Source organism: Bison bison, unplaced genomic scaffold (genome assembly GCF_000754665.1).
Source record: "Bison bison bison isolate TAMUID 2011002044 unplaced genomic scaffold, Bison_UMD1.0 scf7180017864325, whole genome shotgun sequence".
In the NCBI taxonomy this organism is placed as follows: Eukaryota; Metazoa; Chordata; class Mammalia; order Artiodactyla; family Bovidae; genus Bison; species Bison bison.
Genome location: NW_011494897.1, coordinates 6,643,335 through 6,664,850, shown reverse-complemented (window position 1 = coordinate 6,664,850; position 21,516 = coordinate 6,643,335). Strand labels below are relative to the sequence as shown.

At 40.0% G+C, this 21,516-nt stretch overlaps 1 protein-coding gene and 1 non-coding gene across 2 annotated transcripts in view; both read left to right on the top strand.

The window, feature by feature from the left end:
* KCTD3 (potassium channel tetramerization domain containing 3) overlaps window positions 1-21,516 on the top strand; it is a 68,147-nt gene that overhangs the window by 21,974 nt on the left and 24,657 nt on the right. The window contains exons 8-9 of the mRNA XM_010853303.1: window positions 2,798-2,988; window positions 13,840-13,955. Of these exons, the coding sequence (XP_010851605.1) occupies window positions 2,798-2,988; window positions 13,840-13,955 (307 nt within the window). The remainder of the gene's footprint in view (window positions 1-2,797; window positions 2,989-13,839; window positions 13,956-21,516) is intronic.
* Window positions 7,907-7,978, top strand: TRNAC-GCA. The gene has a single exon. It is a non-coding gene; the product is annotated as a tRNA-Cys (tRNA).

Below are 21,516 nucleotides of genomic sequence, written 5' to 3'. Positions count from 1 at the left end.
AAAGCTTTCTTTATGGCCTGCTTGTGATCTGTCATGGAGAATCTTCTATGTGCAGTTGAGAAAAATGTATATTCTGCTGCTTTTGGATGGAATGTTCTATAAATATCTTTTAAAGAACATCTAGTCTGATGATCTAATGTGTCATGTAAGACCTGTGTTTCCTTATTAATTTTCTGTCTGATGACCTGTCCATTGATACAGTTGGGGTGGTAAAGTTTTCTTATTACTGTGTTACTGTTAATTTCTCCTTTCATGGCTGTTAACATTTGCTTTATTTATTGAGTTGCTCCTATGTTGGGTGCCTATATATTTACACTTGTATCTTCTTGGTTTGATCCTTTGTTCATTATGTAGTGTCCTTCTTTGTCTCTTGTAACAGTCTTTATTTTAGTCTATTTTGTCTGATATGAGGATTACTACTGCAGCTTTCTTTTGATTGCCATTTTCATTGAAAACCCTTTTCCATTTCACTTTCAATCTGTTTGTGTCCCTGGATACGAAATGGAACTCTTATAAACAGCACACATATATATAGGTCTTTTTTTTTTAATCCATTCTGGCAGTCTGTGCCATTTGTTTGAAGCATTTAGTCCATTTACATTTAAGGTAATTATCTGTACATATGTTTTTATTGGGCTTTCCTAGTGGCTCAGTGATAAAGAATCTGCCTGCCAGTGCAGGAGACATGGGTACAATCCCTGGATCAGGAAGATACCCTGGACGAGGAAATGGCAACTCACTCCAGAATTCCTGCCTGGGAAATCTAATGGACAGAGGAGCCTAGCAGGCTATAGGCCATATGGTCGCTAAACATTCGGACACGACTTAGTGTCTAATAACATGTTAGACAATAATAATATGCTCTTATTGTCATTTTAGCCTCTTATGTTCTTTTGACATATTTATCAATTTTCATACAATATGGTTAAAGTATATTTACAGCAAGTTTCAAAAATTTGAGAGCATATAGCCTCCACTATATCTTTCATGATCTTAATTTGAAAGTTAACCATATTCTTGGCACAGCTGTCGCGATTTCAGAGTGTTGTTTCATTATGCAGGAATAAAGAGGTGGGTTGTTGGAATATCAGAGCTTGTTCTGTGTTTCTACACATTTAAAATTGTATATTTACGTGTATGGAAAAATGTAAAGCAAATATTGCTTATTCTTTGTAGTTAATTTTAACTTAAGTAGTAAATGCACATACCTCATTGAGTTAAATTATGTAATTGTTATAATCACTCTCAAATGTGCTGTCCTGATTCTTTTACTGTTGTCATCTTTTTGTTTTACAATACCCTAATTTCTCTAGAGAAAAATGACTTAGAAGTAGTTTTTGTAAAAGATTAGATCATATTTCGTTTTATTGTTTTATTAGTGGTCATGAGATTACACCATTCCCCTCATTAAATCAGTGCAGCCTCCCTTTTTTGAAGGTGAGCCTAGTGCCTAGTGTGCTGCATGCACATGTTGGCATATTGTCTTTGTTCTTGAAGTGCTGGCAGTGCCTGCTTTGTGTCCAGTCTGCCAGTCCTTAAGAGCATCTAGGTTTAATTTCTCAGTGTTTTGTCAGTATTTAGGGCTTATTGGATAATTATTTTGAATTTTGTATTTTGACACATGAATCCCACCTAGTGGCTGAAGTGGGTAATTACAGACCATATATTGCCTAGGAAAACCATGTGAGATTTTTCTATATATTTATTGCCTTTAAGTTTAAGGAAATCATTAATTCTTAGAATTAATAAGAAGGTTGAATTGCATATTTTTGTGGATTATAGCTGTATTTTGCATACGTTTTAAACAAAAATAAAGCTAAAGTGTTTTTATATAGGTTGTTGATCATCGTTTATGAATACTTAAGTTTGATTTTTGTGGTTTTATATCAGGTAGTAGTGTTTAAAGGAGCACATACTCATATTTATTGTCTTTGGGTAAGGCAAAGAGATTCTTTACAATTTTGTTTCTGTCACTTGTTTTGTGTAACTTTAAAAATAAATATTCCATCATTAAAGTTCAGGTCGTTTATTGTCATGATTGCTTAACTGTGTAGTTTTTAAATGTTTGAAGGCTTAAAGTGTAACCCTACAAAATAATGCGTGTCTGAAAGACTTCAATTCATTTAGGACAGAAAAAGTTATTAAAAATTTACACATATGTTTATCAACAATTATATATTAAAGCATTTTTATTCAGTCAACTAAATCTAAATCATGATAAGACACCTTTACTTATGGATAAGGAGTAGGCTCATGAGATTTTTTTTCATTTTGTGTGAAACCTTTAAAATCCAGTCCTCAGTGAGTGGTTCCCAAAGGTCATATTTCATTCATTTGATTATGCCAAGCTATCACATACCAGATCACTCCTTTGTTTGTCGTAATAAACTATCATCTGAAGTATCAAGAAATGATTCTCAGTTAATCATAATAACTTAATAACTGATTAGTAACTGATAGGGATATTAATTCTCCTGAAACTGATTTTTGTTGACTTTCTGTTTGCAAATAATGACAAAGTACCACTTTTTTGTGTAAAATGTAAAAAGATACTACGGGTTTTTTTTTTTTTTTTTAAGTTTTTAAGTCTTTATAGTTTGGAGAACTTTGCTAAATTATTCTTTGGAGGAGTATAGACCTTTAGTCTCTTTTTAAAGAGTCTGGTTTATGTGTATTTTATTTTTTCGTAAATACATAGATAAATAGCTGTGATTAAATTTATTTTGGTACGTTCATTCATGTTCTCTTTGCTAAGTACTACTGAGTCTTATTTATGTTGTCTGTTTATATTCAACAGAATCAAAGAATCATCAGGATGGCAACAAGTGTTTACAAGCCCATATTTGGATTGGACTATTGAACGAGTAGCTTTAAATGCAAAAGTGGTCGGGGGTCCACACGGAGACAAGGACAAAATGGTGGCTGTTGCCTCAGAGAGTAGCATCATCTTATGGAGTGTCCAAGATGGAGGAAGTGGAAGCGAAATTGGTAGGAAAAAGTTGTTTATGCTGTTGCATGTGATATTCTGAAGTTTAAGAGGGATTGCCCATAAATATCGAAATTAACTTGGACTAGTTATTAGTTAGCTAGAGCTAGTGCATCTTCTGTTCGGTGTCCAGTAACAGTAAGACTGCTCAGTGTGAGAGGAATGGTCTGGTAAAGAGGCACAAACCGACTTGACTGCTCTGTAAGAATGTGCCCTTCCTGAATCCTGTTTAGTGGTGGCTGCACTCTCTCCACCTCTTTCATAGCACTGGGCTGAAGATGGGGTAAATAACTTCCTTAGTCCTCTCCACTTGTTGCTTCTAGACCCAAAGTTCTCAAGCTTTTCAATCTCCTCTAAATCTACTTTACTTTCTTAGGTCATTCAGGACTGTTAATTGTTTTTGTTTGTATAGGTTATATCTATTGCTATTTACCATAATAGGAGTTAATACTGCAATTCTGATAACTTAATTTAAAAAATAACGATAAAAACCCATTACACAGTAACATGAATAATTTTAGTAAAAAATAACTATCTCCAAAATGGGAAGAGTAGCAATGGTGTCCTGTTTTGTAAACCTCCTTTACATTTAATTGAATTCTGATACCTATTTCTGCATTCAGTCTCCTGTGTGTGATTTGTTATTCTGGTTGAACTCGGTGAAGAGTTTGGCCTCACACAGATATATAGTTGGAAAAAACATTTTTATATAGCCTTTTAGATAATTGCGGATATTGTTTGCTCCTGTCCCCAAATTTTGAAATCATATTGATGAACTCTGTTCATATAGATCATACTGTGTTAAATTAAAATCAGTCTGTTTTGTACTTTGAATGGGTCTTTTTGTCCTTATATAATTTTGTATAACATCATACATTGGTCATTTGTTAAGTGTTGGTTTACTGAGTCATGTAAAATCTTCGAAATGTTGATACCTTAGATTGTACAGTACATTTTAAAAAATCACATTTATTACTATAACCATTGATCACATCTGTGAACTCCAGAATGTTAGGAAGTTTTCATACTTACCGTGGCAGAAAACATTTTCCAGATTGCTGATATTCACTTGAAGCACTGAGCTTGTGTCACTGAAATAACAGATTTGCTCAGTTCCACTTTTTGGGGCAAGTCTACCAAATACCCAAAACTGAATTACATAGTTGTAAGTCATCTGTCCAGTGAAAATGGTCCTGTGTGAAAGGAGCAGCTGGTTTCCTCTCAGCCCCAGCAGTTGGGAAGGTGCTTCTTGACACAGAGAGGACTCAGTCACACAGAACGTTAAGAAGACATACCCTCAAAATTGAGACTCAGTCAGTAAAAATTCTTATGCAGATTGCTTCATCTAGGAAATTCTTAAGTTAAACTGTTTTCTTTCCTTGAAAATGTGGCAGAGAAGAATTTAATCAGTACCAGGATAGTTTACTGGCTCTCCTATGATTCATGCTAAGGTGTATGCTGTTTTTACCCAACATTGTTTTGCATCGTTAGTGCAAAGATCAACACAGGTGTTCTAGGATAAAGCATGAGATTCGTAAGTTTTCAACACTTTGGATATTCCAATGCCATGTGTATTTGTAATCAAATATTCATGTAAAAGATCTTTAATGACTGGTTGAGGCTGATACTAGAGGAAGAGAAACAGGACACGAGATGCAGCTACATCTGTGTATTTGTAAGACAAAAATGCAGTTCTGCAGACAAAGTACTATCTGCGCCAGTCTGATTTGAGACTAATTTGAGGATTTACTGTGTCATTGAAAAGGGCCAGCATTGTGGTTTTCTTTATTGACGTTCATCTTGCAGGCATTCAGCATCGCCGTCTGTTCGGGCTTTCTTGTCTCCCAGCAATGATGTGCCCTCTTCTCGCTAGAACAGTGCCGGTACCTTACCCAGGAGGATGGTTCAGTGACTTTTTCATTTCTGGTTTGAAGTTCTGTAACAGATTACCACTTTTCAAAAGTTTTTCCTATCTTCATTTAAAATACTTCTTTAAACTCTCGACTGTTTGGTCTGAAAGAACCCACAACTGGCTTTATAATACTGTTCAAAAAGGTTTTGTTGCTTAGGCACAATAAGGCAAGTTATTAACATCTATAAATTGGGGGGAAGTTGTTATTTCAAATTTTTATATGCAGTTTTGTCCAGTTTCTTTAGAGTCTTTCTTTCCATGAATCAAAGAACTCTGCTAGGTCATATTTATCTTTGTCAGCTCTGTTGGATTTATATGGATTGAGCAGGCAAGTTAAGTAAGTACAATAAAAATGTATTAAAAATAAATTTGTTTCAGAATAAAATATTTAACAGTTGTAGGTAAAATTTAAAAATGTAGAAAGATTTTTATAACATTTTAAAAACTAACATTGCAGAATAGCAAAGTGTACCTTTTCCTTGTGTTTCTTTGTGGGCTCAAGGAAAACTTGTATTCTAAAATAATTACAGCAGTTATAACTGAAGACGGCTACTAAAGATAGTGGAAGTATTTAGGCCAAATTAAGTTAGTCTTGGGAAACTTGGTTGTACCCCCAGCCTGCCACCACAAACCATTCTAGAGAACAGAAGAATGCATGGGCAGGTGCTGTTGTCTCAGTGTGACCTCACATCATGTAGCCTCTGTGAAACTCCTTGTCTGTACATTCTTGAGAGAATGAGAGGTTTTTATTTTTAAAGGCAGTGAAAATAGTCTTGACTTGAGACTTCCGAGGGTTTCCACAGCCCCATGAGGATTCCCAGACCATGCTTGGGGACCGTGTCTCTTCCCTCCTCTCTCGGTGCCCCGTGCTCCCCATCCCCCCACCGCTGCACCTGCCCAGATTTCGAATTTCATTCCATCTGGACTTACACTTGCTGTAGTGCTCCGCTGCCTTTGGATTACTCCCCTTCATTCCTTTGAGATTACTAACTCGAATTTTCTAACTCAAAAATTCTTTAACTCCCCTGGAATCTTGACTCATTGCTTCCCATGCCATCAGGCTTGGATTCCGTGTTTACGGTCACTCTAGCATAGAGCCTCCGTTTTCTTCGATCTCTCCCTTTGCCTTACCTCCCTGAAGAAACCACAGCCCAGGCCAAATCGGCATTTCTCTCCTGAATAGCCAAGTGTAGTGCGGAGAAAAAAATGTGTGCACACCCACAACAGTAGTCTTAACTTGTGACCTCTCTCTGGTGGACCTTTAAAGGCTTCCCAGAAATCCTACCACGTTATCCTTATTTGGTCTTGTTTCTATGTCATTCTTGTCTCCTCTTCATGATTTGAAGTTGCTCTCATCATGTCCCTAAGCACTGTCTGCAGCTACTCCTGTTAGTGCTGCCCATGGGTCTGCACTCTGCTAAGGCCTAGGATCTAGTTCATAGTCTTCATCTGATTAGAACTGGCGTTGATAGAGTTGATTACGCTTTTCCTTTTGAAGACTTTCTTCCTTTGGCTTCTAGAGCACTTCATTGATTTTTTTTTTTTTTTCCACTTCATTGATTTTTATCCTCGCTCTTTGTTTTTTCTCAGTTCCTTTTGATAGTTCTTCCGTATTTGCCAAATTTCAAAATGTTGGCATGCCCCAGGGCTTAGTCTTTGGGCTTCATTCCTCTATATCTGTGTCTGTTCCTCAAGATATTCCCAGGTTCAGTGATTTGCTAGAAGGACTCAGAGGACTCAGTGCATAGATACTTGGAGCCATGGTGTCTTACAGTGAAAGCATGCAAAGCAGAATTGACCAAAGACCCATGGTGGCATCTGGGAGAAGTTCAGTGGAAACCAGGGACAAGCTTTCAGGAGTTCCCTTCCAATGGTATTTGCTTAAAAATCCCCCTAGCAGTGAATTGTGACTAACTTGTGAGATGTCTCAGGGAAGTTCGTTAGGGACTTGGTACCCAAGTCTATTACTAGAGGCTAGTCACTGAAGTACCCTCTGCCTAGCCTGTACCAAGACTCCAGACTCTTGAAAGGAAAGCAGATGTTCAGCAGAAACCCCACTGTTTACACAGCCATTTAGGCTTTTTGTCAGCATGGATTAGATTTCTTTTGTCTGAATTTCACGTGAGTGAAATTATGTAGTATGTCTTCTTTTGTGCTGGCTTCTTTCATTCAGCATAATGCTTTTGAGATCCATCCATGTTGTTGAGTGTTTTAGTGGTGCATCCTTTTTTATTGCTGCATAGTATTCCATTGAATTGATATGCTAGAATTTGTTTATCTATTCATCTGTTGATAGACATTTGGTTTACTTTCAATTTGGGGATGCTAAGAATAAAGCTACCATAAACATTTAAGTAGAACTTTTTTTATGGACATATTATAAATTAAATATCTAGGTGTGGAATTTCTGGGATGTAGGAAAAGTGTATGCTTAATGTTATGAGAAAATGTACAAGTGTCTTGCACGTGGTTAAATCATTTTACATTTGTATAGCAGTATATGAGAGTTCTGGTGCTCCATACCCTTCCCAACACTTTTTTATTATCTTAATTTGAGCCATTCTAGTGGACATACAGTGATTTTAATGTTGGGTTTAATTGTATTTGCCTAATGACTAATGGTATTAAACATCTTTTCATGTCTTTATTGACCATTTGTACTATTTCTTTTGGGACATGTCTTTTAAAAATCATTACCCTGTTTTTATGAGATTGTCATCCTCTTACTGATTTGCCATAGATTAGGTTACGTAGATCTAATCTAATCTGTACGTAGATTGGCTTAGTGATTTGCAACCAGGGATAATGTCCGTCTGGGCCTGTGGGAATGTCTGGAGACATTTTTGGTTGACACCATTGAGGAAGGAGGCTTCTGTCTTCCTCCCCCACTTCCCCTCACCCATTTCTCTTTCCCTATTATCCCTCCCTCATTCCCTCTTCTCTCTTGCTCTTTTTGAGATTCAGTTTCATGTTAGGCTACTTTATATTTGCCTAGAGACCATTGGGCTTCCCTGATGGCTCAGATGGTAAAGTGTCTGCCTGCAACGCAGGAGACCCAGGTTCGATCCCTGGGTGGGGAAGATCCCCTGGAGAAGGAAATGGCAATCCACTCCAGTACTCTTGCCTGGAAAATCCCATGGACAGAGGAGCCTGATAGGCTACAGTCCATGGGGTCGCAAAGAGTAGGACAGGACTGAGCGACTTCACTTCACTTCAGAGACCATTGGAGCACTAGTTTTTTTTCCAGTTTCTTTTCTCCCCATCCTTCAGTTTAGATCTATCTTACTGTCTTTTGCCATTTTGCTGTGGTATTCATTTAGTCTGTAGTGAAGCCCATATGAAAAGTTTTTTATTTGAAATGTTGGCCTTTTCAGCTCTAAGATTGCCTTTTAAAATTTTTATTTTAGTTTGTTTTCTGCTGAGATTTTTCTAGTCTGTTCACTCACTATATCTTGTTTTTTAAACTCAACATATTCATTATAGCTGTTTTACTAGTTTTTGTCTGCTAAATCTATTATCTGAATCATCTGATTTATTTTGAGTTACATTTTCCTGCTTTTTCGCATGTCTAGGAACTTGTGACATATGTTGGGCATTGCATGATCCATTATGTAGGGAGTATGGATTAATAGTGCTGTCTTCTTTTAAGAGACTTCCCTGGTGGCTCAGATGGTTAAGCGTCCGCCTACAATGCAGGAGACCCAGGTTCAATCCCTGGGTTGGGAAGATCCTCTGGGGAAGGAAATGGCAACCCACTCCGGTACTCTTGCCTGGAAAATCCCATGAACAGAGAAGTATGGTAGGCTACAGCCCATGGGGTCGCAAAGAGTCAGACAGGACTGAGCGACTTGACTTCACTTCACAGACCATTGGAGCACTAGTTTTTTCCAGTTTCTTTTCTCCCCATCCTTCAGTTTAGATCAGTATCTTACTGTCTCAATAGTGCTGTCTTCTTTTAAGATGTGAGTTTTGTTCCAGCAGGCAGTTAAATTACCAGAGGATGTTTATTCTGCTAGGCTTGTTGTTTGTTTGCTTTAGTCTTTCTCAGCTTTATATTTTATTTTAGGGCATGGCTTCTACTCAGGGTGTGTCAAGTATTGTCATTTTGGAATCTTAACAGAATGCCTGAAGAGTGAGACTCTTCACATGTACTGAGCTGGAACTATTGAATTCCCCCACAAGTGACCTCTGCTGTCTCCACTCAGCTCCCAGGCCTGCTGCAGCCCCTCGTTTTTATTCCTTGTGGATTCTTAGGCCAGTCCAGTACAGCCTGGCCTCAGCCAAGGCATAGGGAAACCCCTCTAAAATTCTGTGCTATCCCCACACCCACCATGGTGCGTTTCCCTTCTTTCTTATATCTTATTCATAAATTCTGGCTTCCTCAACAGCTCTGGCCTCTGATCTCAGCTTTCTCAGTTGAGAAAAACCGTCATTTGGTTTTCCCTTGAGTTTCACTTCCCTGTTGTCAGGAAGGCTTATACAGAAAGCCAGTTTGATCATGGGGCTTATCTTGTGTATTTACTGGCTTTCAAGTCTCCTGCTGCCTGTTGGCCAGTGTCTAAAAACAGTTGTCTCATATATTTTGGCCAGTCTTTTGTTATTGTTGTTTATAGTAAGAAATAGTCTGATGTCATGTATCCATCATGACTGGTAGTGAAAGTCCTTCTTAAAACTTTAGGGAAAAAACTTAAAATGTTTTGAAATTATAATATACTTGTAATTATATAGAAAGGAGCTCAATTGTGATTTTTGTTTATTTTTACAAGTTGCCACTTGTAACATGCCAATAAGTGAAGATTTTATGCCTTGCTTTTTTTTCCCCCAAAGGCTGACTTGCTAGCTACTTACTGAGATAATACATAGTAATTTGTTCACAAAGAGATCATTTGTTGTTACAAATATTCTTCAGAACTTGACAAAACTATCCAAAGAAAACTTGAGAGCTGGTGTATCCATGATAGAGCTCACTTAGAGGCTGAATTCCTTCATTGTAACTTGTATCAGACAGTACTGCTGGCTTGCTGCTATAAGCAGTGTTTTACCAGGAGGCTCCCTTAAGACAAGAGCTTGTCATTATCTACAGTGTCTTCTTTGTGGATAGCAGTCAGGATTGTTGAGTCTAAGAAAGGGTCAGGGATGACACTTTAAATTTCTTGAGATCGTTCAGAATGTCTTCCTTGATTTCCCAGAATCTCACTCTTCTCTCAAGTAATCAGTGTTTGTTAGTTTTCCAGTTTTTATTTTTACCTTTCACATAGCCTATATTACTGAATATAGGTATCTTAACATGTTCTGAAAAATTGTCTAGCATCAAAATTAAAATACTAATACATGAGAATCCCTGAAATTGCATGTGAAATGAGTACACTGTGCTTTGAAGTGGCAGGTTTGTTTCTCAACCAGTTTTGATGAAAGAGCTTAGCTTTGTGTGGAGGCTTTGTTTTATTTTGCTCTGGTTTTTCTGGTTGACAGGTTGGGCTGAGGTGATCTATTCATGTGTATAAATATGTATTTATAAGTACATAAAAGTTAAGCTGTGTATATGGAAGACATTCCTGGCTATACTTTCCAGATTTGTTTTTCATTTTTGTCAAGTTTATATCATTTTTATTCCTTGCGAGATGCCTGGCTTTTTCAAGATTGGTTGAGAATTTTCAAGGTGTTGTTTATTGCCACTGGCCTGGTCTCATATGTAGTACAGTTCTGAACAGAAAGAGAAATACCCCTCATTGATATAAAATTCAAAAGAAGTCAGTTACCTTTTCTGGCTTATGCTTTTAACACATTGCAGTTACATTTAATTGCTTTGTTTCTTCCCATGGGTTCTTCAAAGCCTTGTGAATCCTTGTTTTTCTAAGCTAGATGCTGAGAAAATTGTTCTTGTTGTCACATATTCTCTCTGCTAAGTCACTTCAGTCGTTTCTAACTCTGTGCGACCCCATAGATGGCAGCCCACCAGGCTCCCCCGTCCCTGGGATTCGCCAGGCAAGAACACTGGAGTGGGTGGCCATTTCCTTCTCTGGGGCATGAAAGTGAAAAGTGAAAGTGAAGTTGCTCAGTCGTGTCCGACTCTTAGTGACCCCTGGACTGCAGCCTACCAGGCTCCTCCATCCATGGGATTTTCCAGGCAAGAGTACTGGAGTGGGGTGCCGTTGCCTTCTCTGTGTCACATATTAGTTACCTTTTTAAAATAAAAAAATCTGATACTCAAAACAGCTAAAGAGCCACATAAAACAGTATTCTATAATGAGACTTATTTAGACTTATTTTATAATGAGACTTATGGTTAGATAAAAAGATACTTTTCATAAGATGCTTTTCAAATAATTAAGATAATACTATTTAAATGTCAAAATTGAATTATAGCATTTTTAAAGTAAAAGTGAGCCTTGAGACATTGAGCATAGACCCTGTTTTATCGATCAGATAAGTAACCCGAAAAGTGGCAAAGGTACTTTCAGAGCCAGGATTCCAATACATAATCTTCTGACTGCAGGTGTTCAGTTCAGTTCAGTTCAGTTGCTCAGTCGTGTCTGACTCTTTGCGACCCCATGAATCGCAGCTCGCCAGGCCTCCCTGTCCATCACCAACTCCCGGAGTTCACTGAGACTCATGTCCATCGAGTCAGTGATGCCATCCAGCCATCTCATCCTCTGTCGTCCCCTTCTCCTTCTGCCCTCAATCCCTCCCAGCATCAGAGTCTTTTCCAATGAGTCAACTCTTCGCATGAGGTGCTAAAGTACTGGAGTTTCAGCTTTAGCATCATTCCTTCCAAAGAAATCCCAGGGCTGATCTCCCTTAGGATGGACTGGTTGGATCTCCTTGCAGTCCAAGGGACTCTCAAGAGTCTTCTCCAACACCAAAGTTCAAAAGCATCACTTCTTCAGCACTCAGCCTTCTTCACAGTCCAACTCTCACATCCATACATGACCACTGGAAAAACCATAGCCTTGACTAGACGAACCTTTGTTGGCAAAGTAATGTCTCTGCTTTTGGATATGCTATGCAGGTGTAGTGCTCAGCTAAAGAGAGACAGCTGTGCAGTGCCACACATGGGAGACCAAGGTTAGCTGGGGCAGTTGTGGCTCTTTTGCTATTAATGTGAGCTCTCATTACAAAGTCCTTCCTCCCCTGTATCTCCTCTCCCCCTTTCTCACATTCCCTGGGCTTACCCATTCCAAATCCCCCGGTTTGAGGAACTTGTTTTCACCTTTTTAAAAACCCAACTCAGAGGGCTTCTTTTCTAAGAAATATTCTGAAAACTTTTCCTAGGAACTCTCTTTTATTCTTCTGGTTATTACTGTGTGCATCCTTTTGTTGCATTATGTCATAATTGGTTGTTGGTTTTTTTTTTTTTTTCTCTTTTAAATCACAAGTACCTAGTAATATATTATTTTCTCATATTTATTTGCTTTTTTATTGAAGTATAGTTGATTTACAATATTCTGTTAGCTTCAGTTCTACAGCAAAGTAATTCAGAGATAGATAATATGTACATATACTTTTTAAAAAAATTATTTTTGGCTGTGCTGGGTCTTTGTTGCTGCATGCTGTCTTTCTCTAGCTGCAGCGAGCAGGGGCTACTTTTGCTTGTGATGTGTGGGCTTATTTTTGGTGGTTTCTCTTGTTGCAAAGCATGGGCTCTAGGGTGGTTGGGCTCAGTAGTTGTGGTGCATGGTTTAGTTGCTCCAGCATGTTGAATCCTCCCAGACCAGTGATCCAGCCTATATCCCCTGCATTGGCAGGTGGATTCTTAACCACTGGACTATTGGGGCAGTCCTCTATATGTATTTTTTTGTTTTTGATTATTTTCCATTACCGGTTACTGCCGAGATATTGAATATAGTTCCTTGTACTATATAGCAAATCCTTGTTGTTTATCCATCATTTCATGTATTTTAATCGCATGGCCTAGTATAGTGTCTTTGAAGTGAATTAAATTGAAATCTGCAGTATTGGCAGATGAGAGGTTTAAAATAAGCTCTGATAAAGGCCTGAATGTTTACTTTGCACACAGCATGACTACTTGCTGTTTCGTTTTTCTTGTTTGCTTATTTTCAGATTTCTAGATACATTGTGGATAGTTGGGTTGCCAAGTCTGTGTCTTCAGATCAGTGATTCTCAAATATCAGGTCTGTGAGCAGGCTGCAGCTGAAGCTTCTATGAATTTTATACAAAGGCAGTGGGTTTTCTCATTTAGTGGGTCTAGCATGAATCCCAGGATCCTTGCTATTTTATTGTGTTCACTTTAAATCTACCCAGTTGTTTTGATGGTCAGCTATGGTTTTTCCAATAGTCATGTATGGATGTGAGAGCTGGACAATAAAAAAGGCTGAGCACTAAAGAATTGATGCCTTTGAACTATGGTGCTGGCGAAGACTCTTGAGAGTCCCTTGGACAGCAAGGAGATCAAACCACTTAATCCTAAGGGAAATCAACCCTGAATACTCACTGGAAAGACTTGATACTGAAGCTCCATTACTTTGGCCACTTGGTGTAAAGAGCCAACTCATTAGAAAAGACCCTGATGCTGGGAAAGATTGAAGGCAGGAGAAGGGGGTGACAGACGATGAGATTGGTGTATGGCATCGCTGACTTAGTAGACATGAGCTTTTGCAAGCTCTGGAAGATGGTGAAAGACAGGGAAACCTGGCGTGCTGCAGCCCATGGGGTTGTAGAGTTGGACACGCCAGAGCCACTGAACAACAACAGCTAGGTTTGGGAGCCACAGCTTCAGATAACAAGCTGTTCAATCAGAGTGAGATTACTTGGGGCAAACTTTTACCTGCTGTTTAAGAGCTTAAAGTTTCTTATTTCTGGTTCCCAGAATGTCTGGCACACAATTTGTAGAAATGAGATACCTTTAAGATGTTTTTAGGCTGAGTTTTGATTAATTGAAAGATGGTGATTGATTAACCTCTCTTTTTTATTATCATTTAAGGAGTATTCAGCCTTGGTGTTCCTGTCGACGCTCTCTTCTTTATCGGTAACCAGTTGGTGGCCACGAGTCATACAGGGAAAGTGGGAGTGTGGAATGCTGTCACCCAGCACTGGCAGGTAAGTTTTGACTAATGCGTATCACCGAAATGAGATTACTTCTGAAGCTTGTGCTAATTGTGCACGTGCTTTGTTCTGGTGGAATTCGTATTGTTTCTGTTTTGATTATATAGAATATTGAATATATTTAGTAGTAAATTAGCTTCTGGATACAAGTCTGACTATATATTCAAGAATCTTAAGTCACTTTGGAAAATGAGTGGGTTTTTATACTGTGGTTTGATATTTCTTTATTGCCTTGAAATGTTTTAAGTGTTATGCCTTGGGAATAGTAGTAGTTCAGGTAAACTTCATCTCCTGAGTAGAAGCACAGTTCTGTAGGAAAATAGAGGATAACTAGCTAACTGGTCTCAGGTACTTGAGAGGAACAAGAAGGATGTAAGACTAAAGAAAAGTTAATACCTTATTCTGAAGGAGAGGAGAAAATTAAAGAACTTTAAGCAGAGAGTGATTTGATCAAATCCATAGTTTAGAAAGATAACAGTAATAGCTAATACGAAAAGTGGACTGGAGATCAGGGAAGGTATCTAGCAAAAGAAACAGAGATTCAGCCAGAGTGAGTAGACTATAAAGATGAGACTATTTGGAAAACATTTCGTAAGCCATCCTAAAACAATAAGGATTGGTATCTGATTAGATGTAGAAAATTAAAGAAGAGAGACGGGTTTCTAATTTTGACAGTTGGGTGGCTGGTAATATTTTAAATTGAAAGGGAATGGAGTGAGAGGAGCATACATGCTGGTGCATAGTGTGAGGAATAATTAGAATGATTAAATATGTTTCTTTTGAGATTCCTGTAGGTATTCGAATATAGGAGCTCAGGAAACAGTTGGGAGTACCCCCTTTGGAATTTAGGAAAGAAGAAAGGGCTAAAAAAAAACATTTAGAAACCGCAACCTGTGGTAATTGAAAGATAAGAATTGATAAGATTTTCCATTGAAAGGGTATCTGTAAAGAAAAGCCAGAACTAAAATCCTGGGGAACATTAGCTTTTTAAGGGAACAGGATAGGAAATGAAGAGCTAAAGGGACACATATGGTGCAATTGAGAAATGGCGTTGGTTTTGGTGGTAGAATATCATTTGCAAAGTTAGGTTGTGGTGGGGAGACAGATTGCAGGAATTGAGAATTTAAAAGATCAGAGATTAGAGACAGCAAATTTAGCATGTCTTTCATAAGTTTGATGGTGAAGTAGAGCAGAGAAATGAAGTGATAGTTTAAGGATCAAGGCTAGATGGAGGAAAAGATATTCAGTGCTTTATTTTTTTCTCTAGGGTTTTAGAAACTTGAGCATGCTTGTTAGAGAAGGGAGTTGGCAGAGAAAGCATTTAAAGATGGAAAGAATGGAGATGTTGCTAGTCCCATAGAAGTCAGGAGTATATGTACATAGTGTCTAGGACATAGTAGACCCAACAGAGAAGAGAGGCTTTTTTCTCTGTGACAGAAGAGTCAGGAAGGAGTTCTGTGGAGGAGAAAGACATGGAGGTATGTTTCAGGGATTGCAGAGATTATAAATCCTTATAAGGGACCTGGCTGGTGCAGTTATATGAGTTTCCTCCTTAATCCTCAGTACTGGGAGGGAATAAGAGCAAGAGAAAACAGTGTTGGCTTGATTCAGGATTGAAGATATAATTAAATAGGTATGACCCACAAAGGGAAGAGAAAACATAAAATGGCAAAGCAGTTGAAATTGTAAAATTGTAATGGAGTACCAGGTAAGCAAAGGAGGGTGCAAGGATTCTAGGGACTAGAGGGAAGGTAGAGCAGGTTGATGACTTCAAAGGAGTGGAAATGGTACAAACAGGAAGTTGTTGTCAAAGGCCGAAATAAAGATTTTGGAGTTGGAGCAGTTCTCGGTGATGTAGTCATTTAAATCATATGTTGGACTGACTTAAAGGTGAAAGTAGTTGAAATAGGGGTCAGAGAACTGTGAGGGTCATCAGGGTGGACATGTAGGTACCAGGATAGTGATAGAGAATGGGACAGAAAGCCAGCTGATCAGATACCCAGCTCCTTAGCAAAGGTGATAGGTTGATCTGGAAGCTGCAGTTGGGGCAGAGAGAGGGTAATCGAATGTCATGCTTGGGTTGAGCTTGTGCAGGGATGTCCTTGAGATCTTATGCCAGGGCCTAACAAGTGCCAATACTTTGGCCACCTGATGAGAAAAGCCAGTTCATCAGAAAAGATCCTGGTGCTGGGAAAGATTGAGGGCAGGAGAAGAAGGGGATGACAGAGGATGAGATGGTTAGATAACATCACCAACTCAATGGACATGAGTTTGAGCAAACTCTGGGAGATAGTGAAGGACAGGGAATCCTGGTGTGTGCTGCTGTTCATGGGGTCGGAAAGAGTCAGATACTATTTAGCCACTGAATAGCAACAAAAGATGGCAGGGAAGTGGTGAGAGAATGAGTGACTTCCAATGAAAGAGATTACCATCAGGGAAAATTAAATTTCATTCTAGGTGAAGACATGGAAGTCATGGTTGTAGCAAAAGGATACTAGCTAAGATTAGGTGGGGCTAGTGTCAGCAGATTTAGCATTGTTACTGTAAATCATCTGCCTGCAATGGAGGAGACGCAGGTTCAATCCCTGAATTGGGAAGGTCCCCTGGAGGAGGAAACGGCAACCCACTCCAGGATTCTTGCCTGGAAAATCCCAAGGACAAAGGAGCCTGCTGCTGCTGCTGCTGCTGCTAAGTCGCCTCAGTCGTGTCTGACTCTGTGCAACCCCAGAGACGGCAGGCCACCAGGCTTCTGCGTCCCTGGGATTATCCAGGCAAGAACACTGGAGTGGGTTGCCATTTCCTTCTCCAGTGCATGAAAGTGAAAAGTGAAAGTGAAGTCACTCAGTTGTGTCTGACTCTAGTGACCCCATGGACTGTAGCCCACCAGGTTCCTCCGTCCATGGGATTTTCCAGGCAAAAGTACTGGAGTGGGGTGCCATTTCCTTCTCCAACAAAGGAGCCTAGTGGGCTACAATCAACAGAGTCACAAAGCGTGACATGACTGAGCACACACACATGCACTGAAAATCCTAACCAAGCGAATATGACATACTCAGGGCAGTTAGTGGTCCGTACACAAGAGGTGTCAAGTCTCCTCGCTAGTGACTGAGCTAATTCATATAGGACCTTCCATATAGGCACAGAAGAGGCATCATAAAGGTGTTACCATAAAAGTGATGGGCCAGGGAGTGTGGGAAAGGACTGATCTAGGTTGATCTAAAATCGAGGAGGAGGGATTCTTCAGCTGGTGCTATTCCTGTAAAGAGGAATGTGGATTTTAACGATTTATGGAAGGTCTGCTCTCAGGTAGGTTACTTGGCTAATATGTCAAGTCTGAACTTTGAGTGGCTCGGAGAAGTGCTGCTATCGGTGCCATACAAGTGGTGAGGTGCATTTCAGTTCCTAAGGGAACGTGTGTCTTCATCACCTTTTTTGTTTTTTCTGATGTCACAACTGCACATAAAATTGTTCATATTTTTGAGATCCCTGAAACTATACTGGTGTCCTCAATGTGGATACTTGTTAAGCTTTTAGTCCCATGGGTATAACCTGTTGCTTCTTGTCTGGTACATGCATGAGTTGAAAACCATAGCTGACAAAGTAGGTTTGTTATCACATTTCAGGAAGACCTGGGGTAAGTTGAACATTCATGCAGCAAACAAGCCTTGTAACTTATAACCTAGATAGATGATTTATTTTTATTTTGGTGTGCAGGACCGAGCTAATATGTCATGAAATCTCAGTGTCTGATCTGAAAATCTCAACAGACAGTTCTGACCTGGGGCTGACTGCTGTGGCACGGATGAGCAGGTTCTGATCTGGCCTATAGCCACAGTTCTGCCCAGGAGTAACACAGAAGTACACAGGACAACTGGTGTAGTTCCTGACTCCAGTTGTATGATCAAGATTGATTTGAAATATTTGAGTCAGATGAGCAAGCCTGAGAGCAAGCGTTTTTAAGCCTCAAAGCCATGGTGGTATTTAGGTGTAGCAGTTGCTTACTGTAGCTCTTCCCTGGTGGCTCAGACGGTAAAGAATCTGCCTGCCCGTGCAGGAGACATAAGAGACTTGAGATCCCTGGGTCAGGAAGACCCCCTGGAGAAGGAAATGGTAACCCACTCAAGTATTCTTGTCTGGAGAATTCCATGGACAGCGAGACTGGCGGGCTACAGTCCATGGGGTCGCAAAGAGTTGGGCACGACTGAGCCACTAAACACACAAAACATATGCAAACGCGTGCGCGAGGACAGCTTCAGTAAAATGCTAATGAAAGTGTTCTATGCGCATTGTATCTGACTTGAGTAAGAAAAAGGGAAATTATGTTTTAAAAGAAACATTTCAGTTTTCTCAATTCCTCTTTAAAGAAGGTTAGTAATAAGGAGTGTTGCAAATAGGTAGCCTAGGCTGAGTTACATGGCAGAATAGCAGTTTTAGGACTTATTTCCCCAGTCGTTCAAGTTTAAATGTAGATGCATATTGGAAACATATTACATGTTTCACTCTCATATTGAAAGACAGTTTTGGAAGTCAGTCCTGGAAAGTCATTGTGTATCCTGATTCCTAAAGGATCAGAAAACTCTGTTCATTCTGAAAGACTAGACTCGTCAGCCGAAGTCACCTAGGTCATCTGAGTCATAACCTAACTGAAGAGTGGAGGGCAAACTTGAGGAGGAAATGTTGGCTTAAAGGAGAATGAAAGTGAATTTCTGTGGTCTGAGGGCTGTGCTGGACTAGAATTCGGAGGCTTGTTTGATTTCACTTCTCTCCTGTTGTGGTCTGATGCACTTGCAGCACTGATGTCGCAAGTACAGTTTGCTTACTTGGGTTGGCTGTCTTGTTTTTTGTATTTGTAACAGGTTTGTGAGCCCTCCGGAGAAGGCAATGACACCCCACTCCAGTACTCTTGCCTGGAAAATCCCATGGACGGAGGGGCCTGGTAGGCTGCAGTCCATGAGGTCGCTAGGAGTCGGACACGACTGAGCGACTTCCCTTTCACTTTTCACTTTGATGCATTGGAGAAGGAAATGGCAACCCACTCCAGTGTTCTTGCCTGGAGAATCCCAGGGATGGGGGAGCCTGGTGGGCTGCCGTCTCTGGGGTCGCACAGAGTCGGACACGACTGAAGCGACTTAGCAGCAGCAGCAAGTTAGGAATAAGGTGGGAATTGGCATCTTAGGGCCAGAATTTATTGGAGAGAGGACTGGCATTTGGGTGCCTATTGTGTCCTGAACACTATCCCAAGTAGGTTGTATTTCTGACTTGGGATTTACAGCAACACAGCTGAATTAGCTCAGTCACTGGCAAGGAGACTTGACACCTGGATGTCTGTTGTGTACTGATCACTACCCTGAGTATGTCTTACTTGCTTGCTTAGGATTTTTAGTGCATGTGTGTGTGCTCAGTCATGTCAGGCTCTTGGTGACTCTATGGACTGTAGTCCATCAGGCTCCTTTGTCCTTGGGATTTTTACAGGCAAGAATACTGGAGTGGGTTGCTGTTTCTTCCTCCAGGGGACCTTCCCAACTCAGGGATCGAACCTGTATCTCCTGCGTTGCAGGCAGATTCTTTACTTGCTGAACCATCGGGATTTACAGTAACAATGCTAAATCAGCTGACACTAGCGCCCCCAATACTGACATACAGAAATATTGGGTAAAAATACTAAAATAGTATATATTCTATTAATATCAAGTATTGAATTATATTTGTTATTTGTTTCTTTATACATATTTGCATACCCCATATCAAAGTCAAGGCTCTGGATTCTGGGATTCCACCAGGACCAGGAGGCATGGCTTCAGGGGAGCATGTAAATCCAGCCTCCTGCAAAAAGCTGAAGCTTTAATAATCTGCCTCAGTCCTTGAGAAGAAGACTGGGAAAATTTTGCTTAATAATTTTAGAATAAGAAATCTTGATATATGTTCCATATCTTGGATTGGGAAAGGTAGTGCAGGAGAAAACCATCAATGAGAAATTGAGGCCACAATCATATTAGGAGTACAAATACATGACTTGAAAGCACAAAGATTTGGGAATTCCAATTTGAGAAATTTATAGAACTGGTCTAGGGTCATTTACATTTCTAGGGATGGACATGAAACCAAGCAAGATAAGGCACATAGGGCTTCACGAAACAAATATTTCTACTGAAAGTGAGCCCATGCTAAGTCACTTCAGTCGTGTCTGACTCTGTGCGACCCCATAGACAGCAGCCCACCAGACTCCCCCGTCCCTGGGATTCTCCAGGCAAGAACACTGGAGTGGGTTGCCATTTCCTTCTCCAATGCATGAAAGTGAAAAGTCAAAGTGAAGTCGCTCAGTTGTGTTCCACCCTCAGCGACCCCATGGACTGCAGCCTACCAGGCTCCTCCATCCGTGGGATTTTCCAGGCAAGAGTACTGGAGTGGGGTGCCATTGCCTTTTCCAAGTGAGCCCATAACCTCCCCAAATGTGTAAACTACACATGAAAGCAAATGAGGGGAAGTCATAAAATGTAGGCAGTTGGAGTACAAATGTACCTTAGAGCTGAAAATAATTGAACAATTAGGTACTTCTGAATAAATTTCAAGTTATTTAATGAGAAAGACGAAGGACTAGACTATAATAAATAGGAACAGTCAGAAAAGAAACAAAATAAAACAGTAGAAATTTGAAAACCATTGAAAATTCAAAACAAAACTCATACTCAGTGCAGGGGTCCCCAGTGTCCAGGCTGCAGACCCATACCTCTTGTCAGATCAGTGTTGCGCTTGGATTAGGAGTAACATGCACAATTGCTTGAATCATCCCAAAGCCGTCTCTCTCCATCCCTCCCACCAGCCCTAGTCTGTGGAAGAACTGTCTTCCACAAAACTGGTCCCTGATGCCAGAAAGGTTGGGGACTGCTGACTTAATGTGTTAAACAGAAGGACAAATAAAAAGACAGTGGATTGCTGGACGCATCCGAGAGAATCATTCACAGTGAAGCAGAAAGTTAGTAGAAAATATGAAAAGAAGAAATGAGACAATCACTTTCAGAAGGGAATAGTGGATGGGATTTAGAAAAGATAATTGCTAACAATTTTGGAGAATGAAAGAAAGGCTTGATTATGTTGATTAAAGAAATACATCAAGGCTAATAAAATCAAATATATACATTGTGATGTAATAGAAGATAAAAATATCAAAAGGTGTCCATAGATTACTGACAGGTACGTTGTGTGTGTGAGAGAGAGAGAGAATGAATCGCTCGGTTGTATCTGACTCTTTGCAACCCGTTGGACTGTAACCCTCTAGGATCCTCTGTCCATGGAATTCTCCAGGCAAGAATACTGTAGTCGGTTGCCATTTCCTCCTTCAGGGGATCTTCCCAATCCAGGGATTGAACCTGTGTCTCCTGCCTTGCAGGCAATTATTTACTGTCTGAGCCATCAGGGAAGCTCCCAGATACACTCTCAGTTCAGTTCAGTCACTCAGTCGTGTCCGACTCTTTGTGACCCCATGAATTGCAGCACGCCAGGCCTCCCTGTCCATCACCAACTCCCGGAGTTCAGTCAAACTCATGTCCATCGAGTC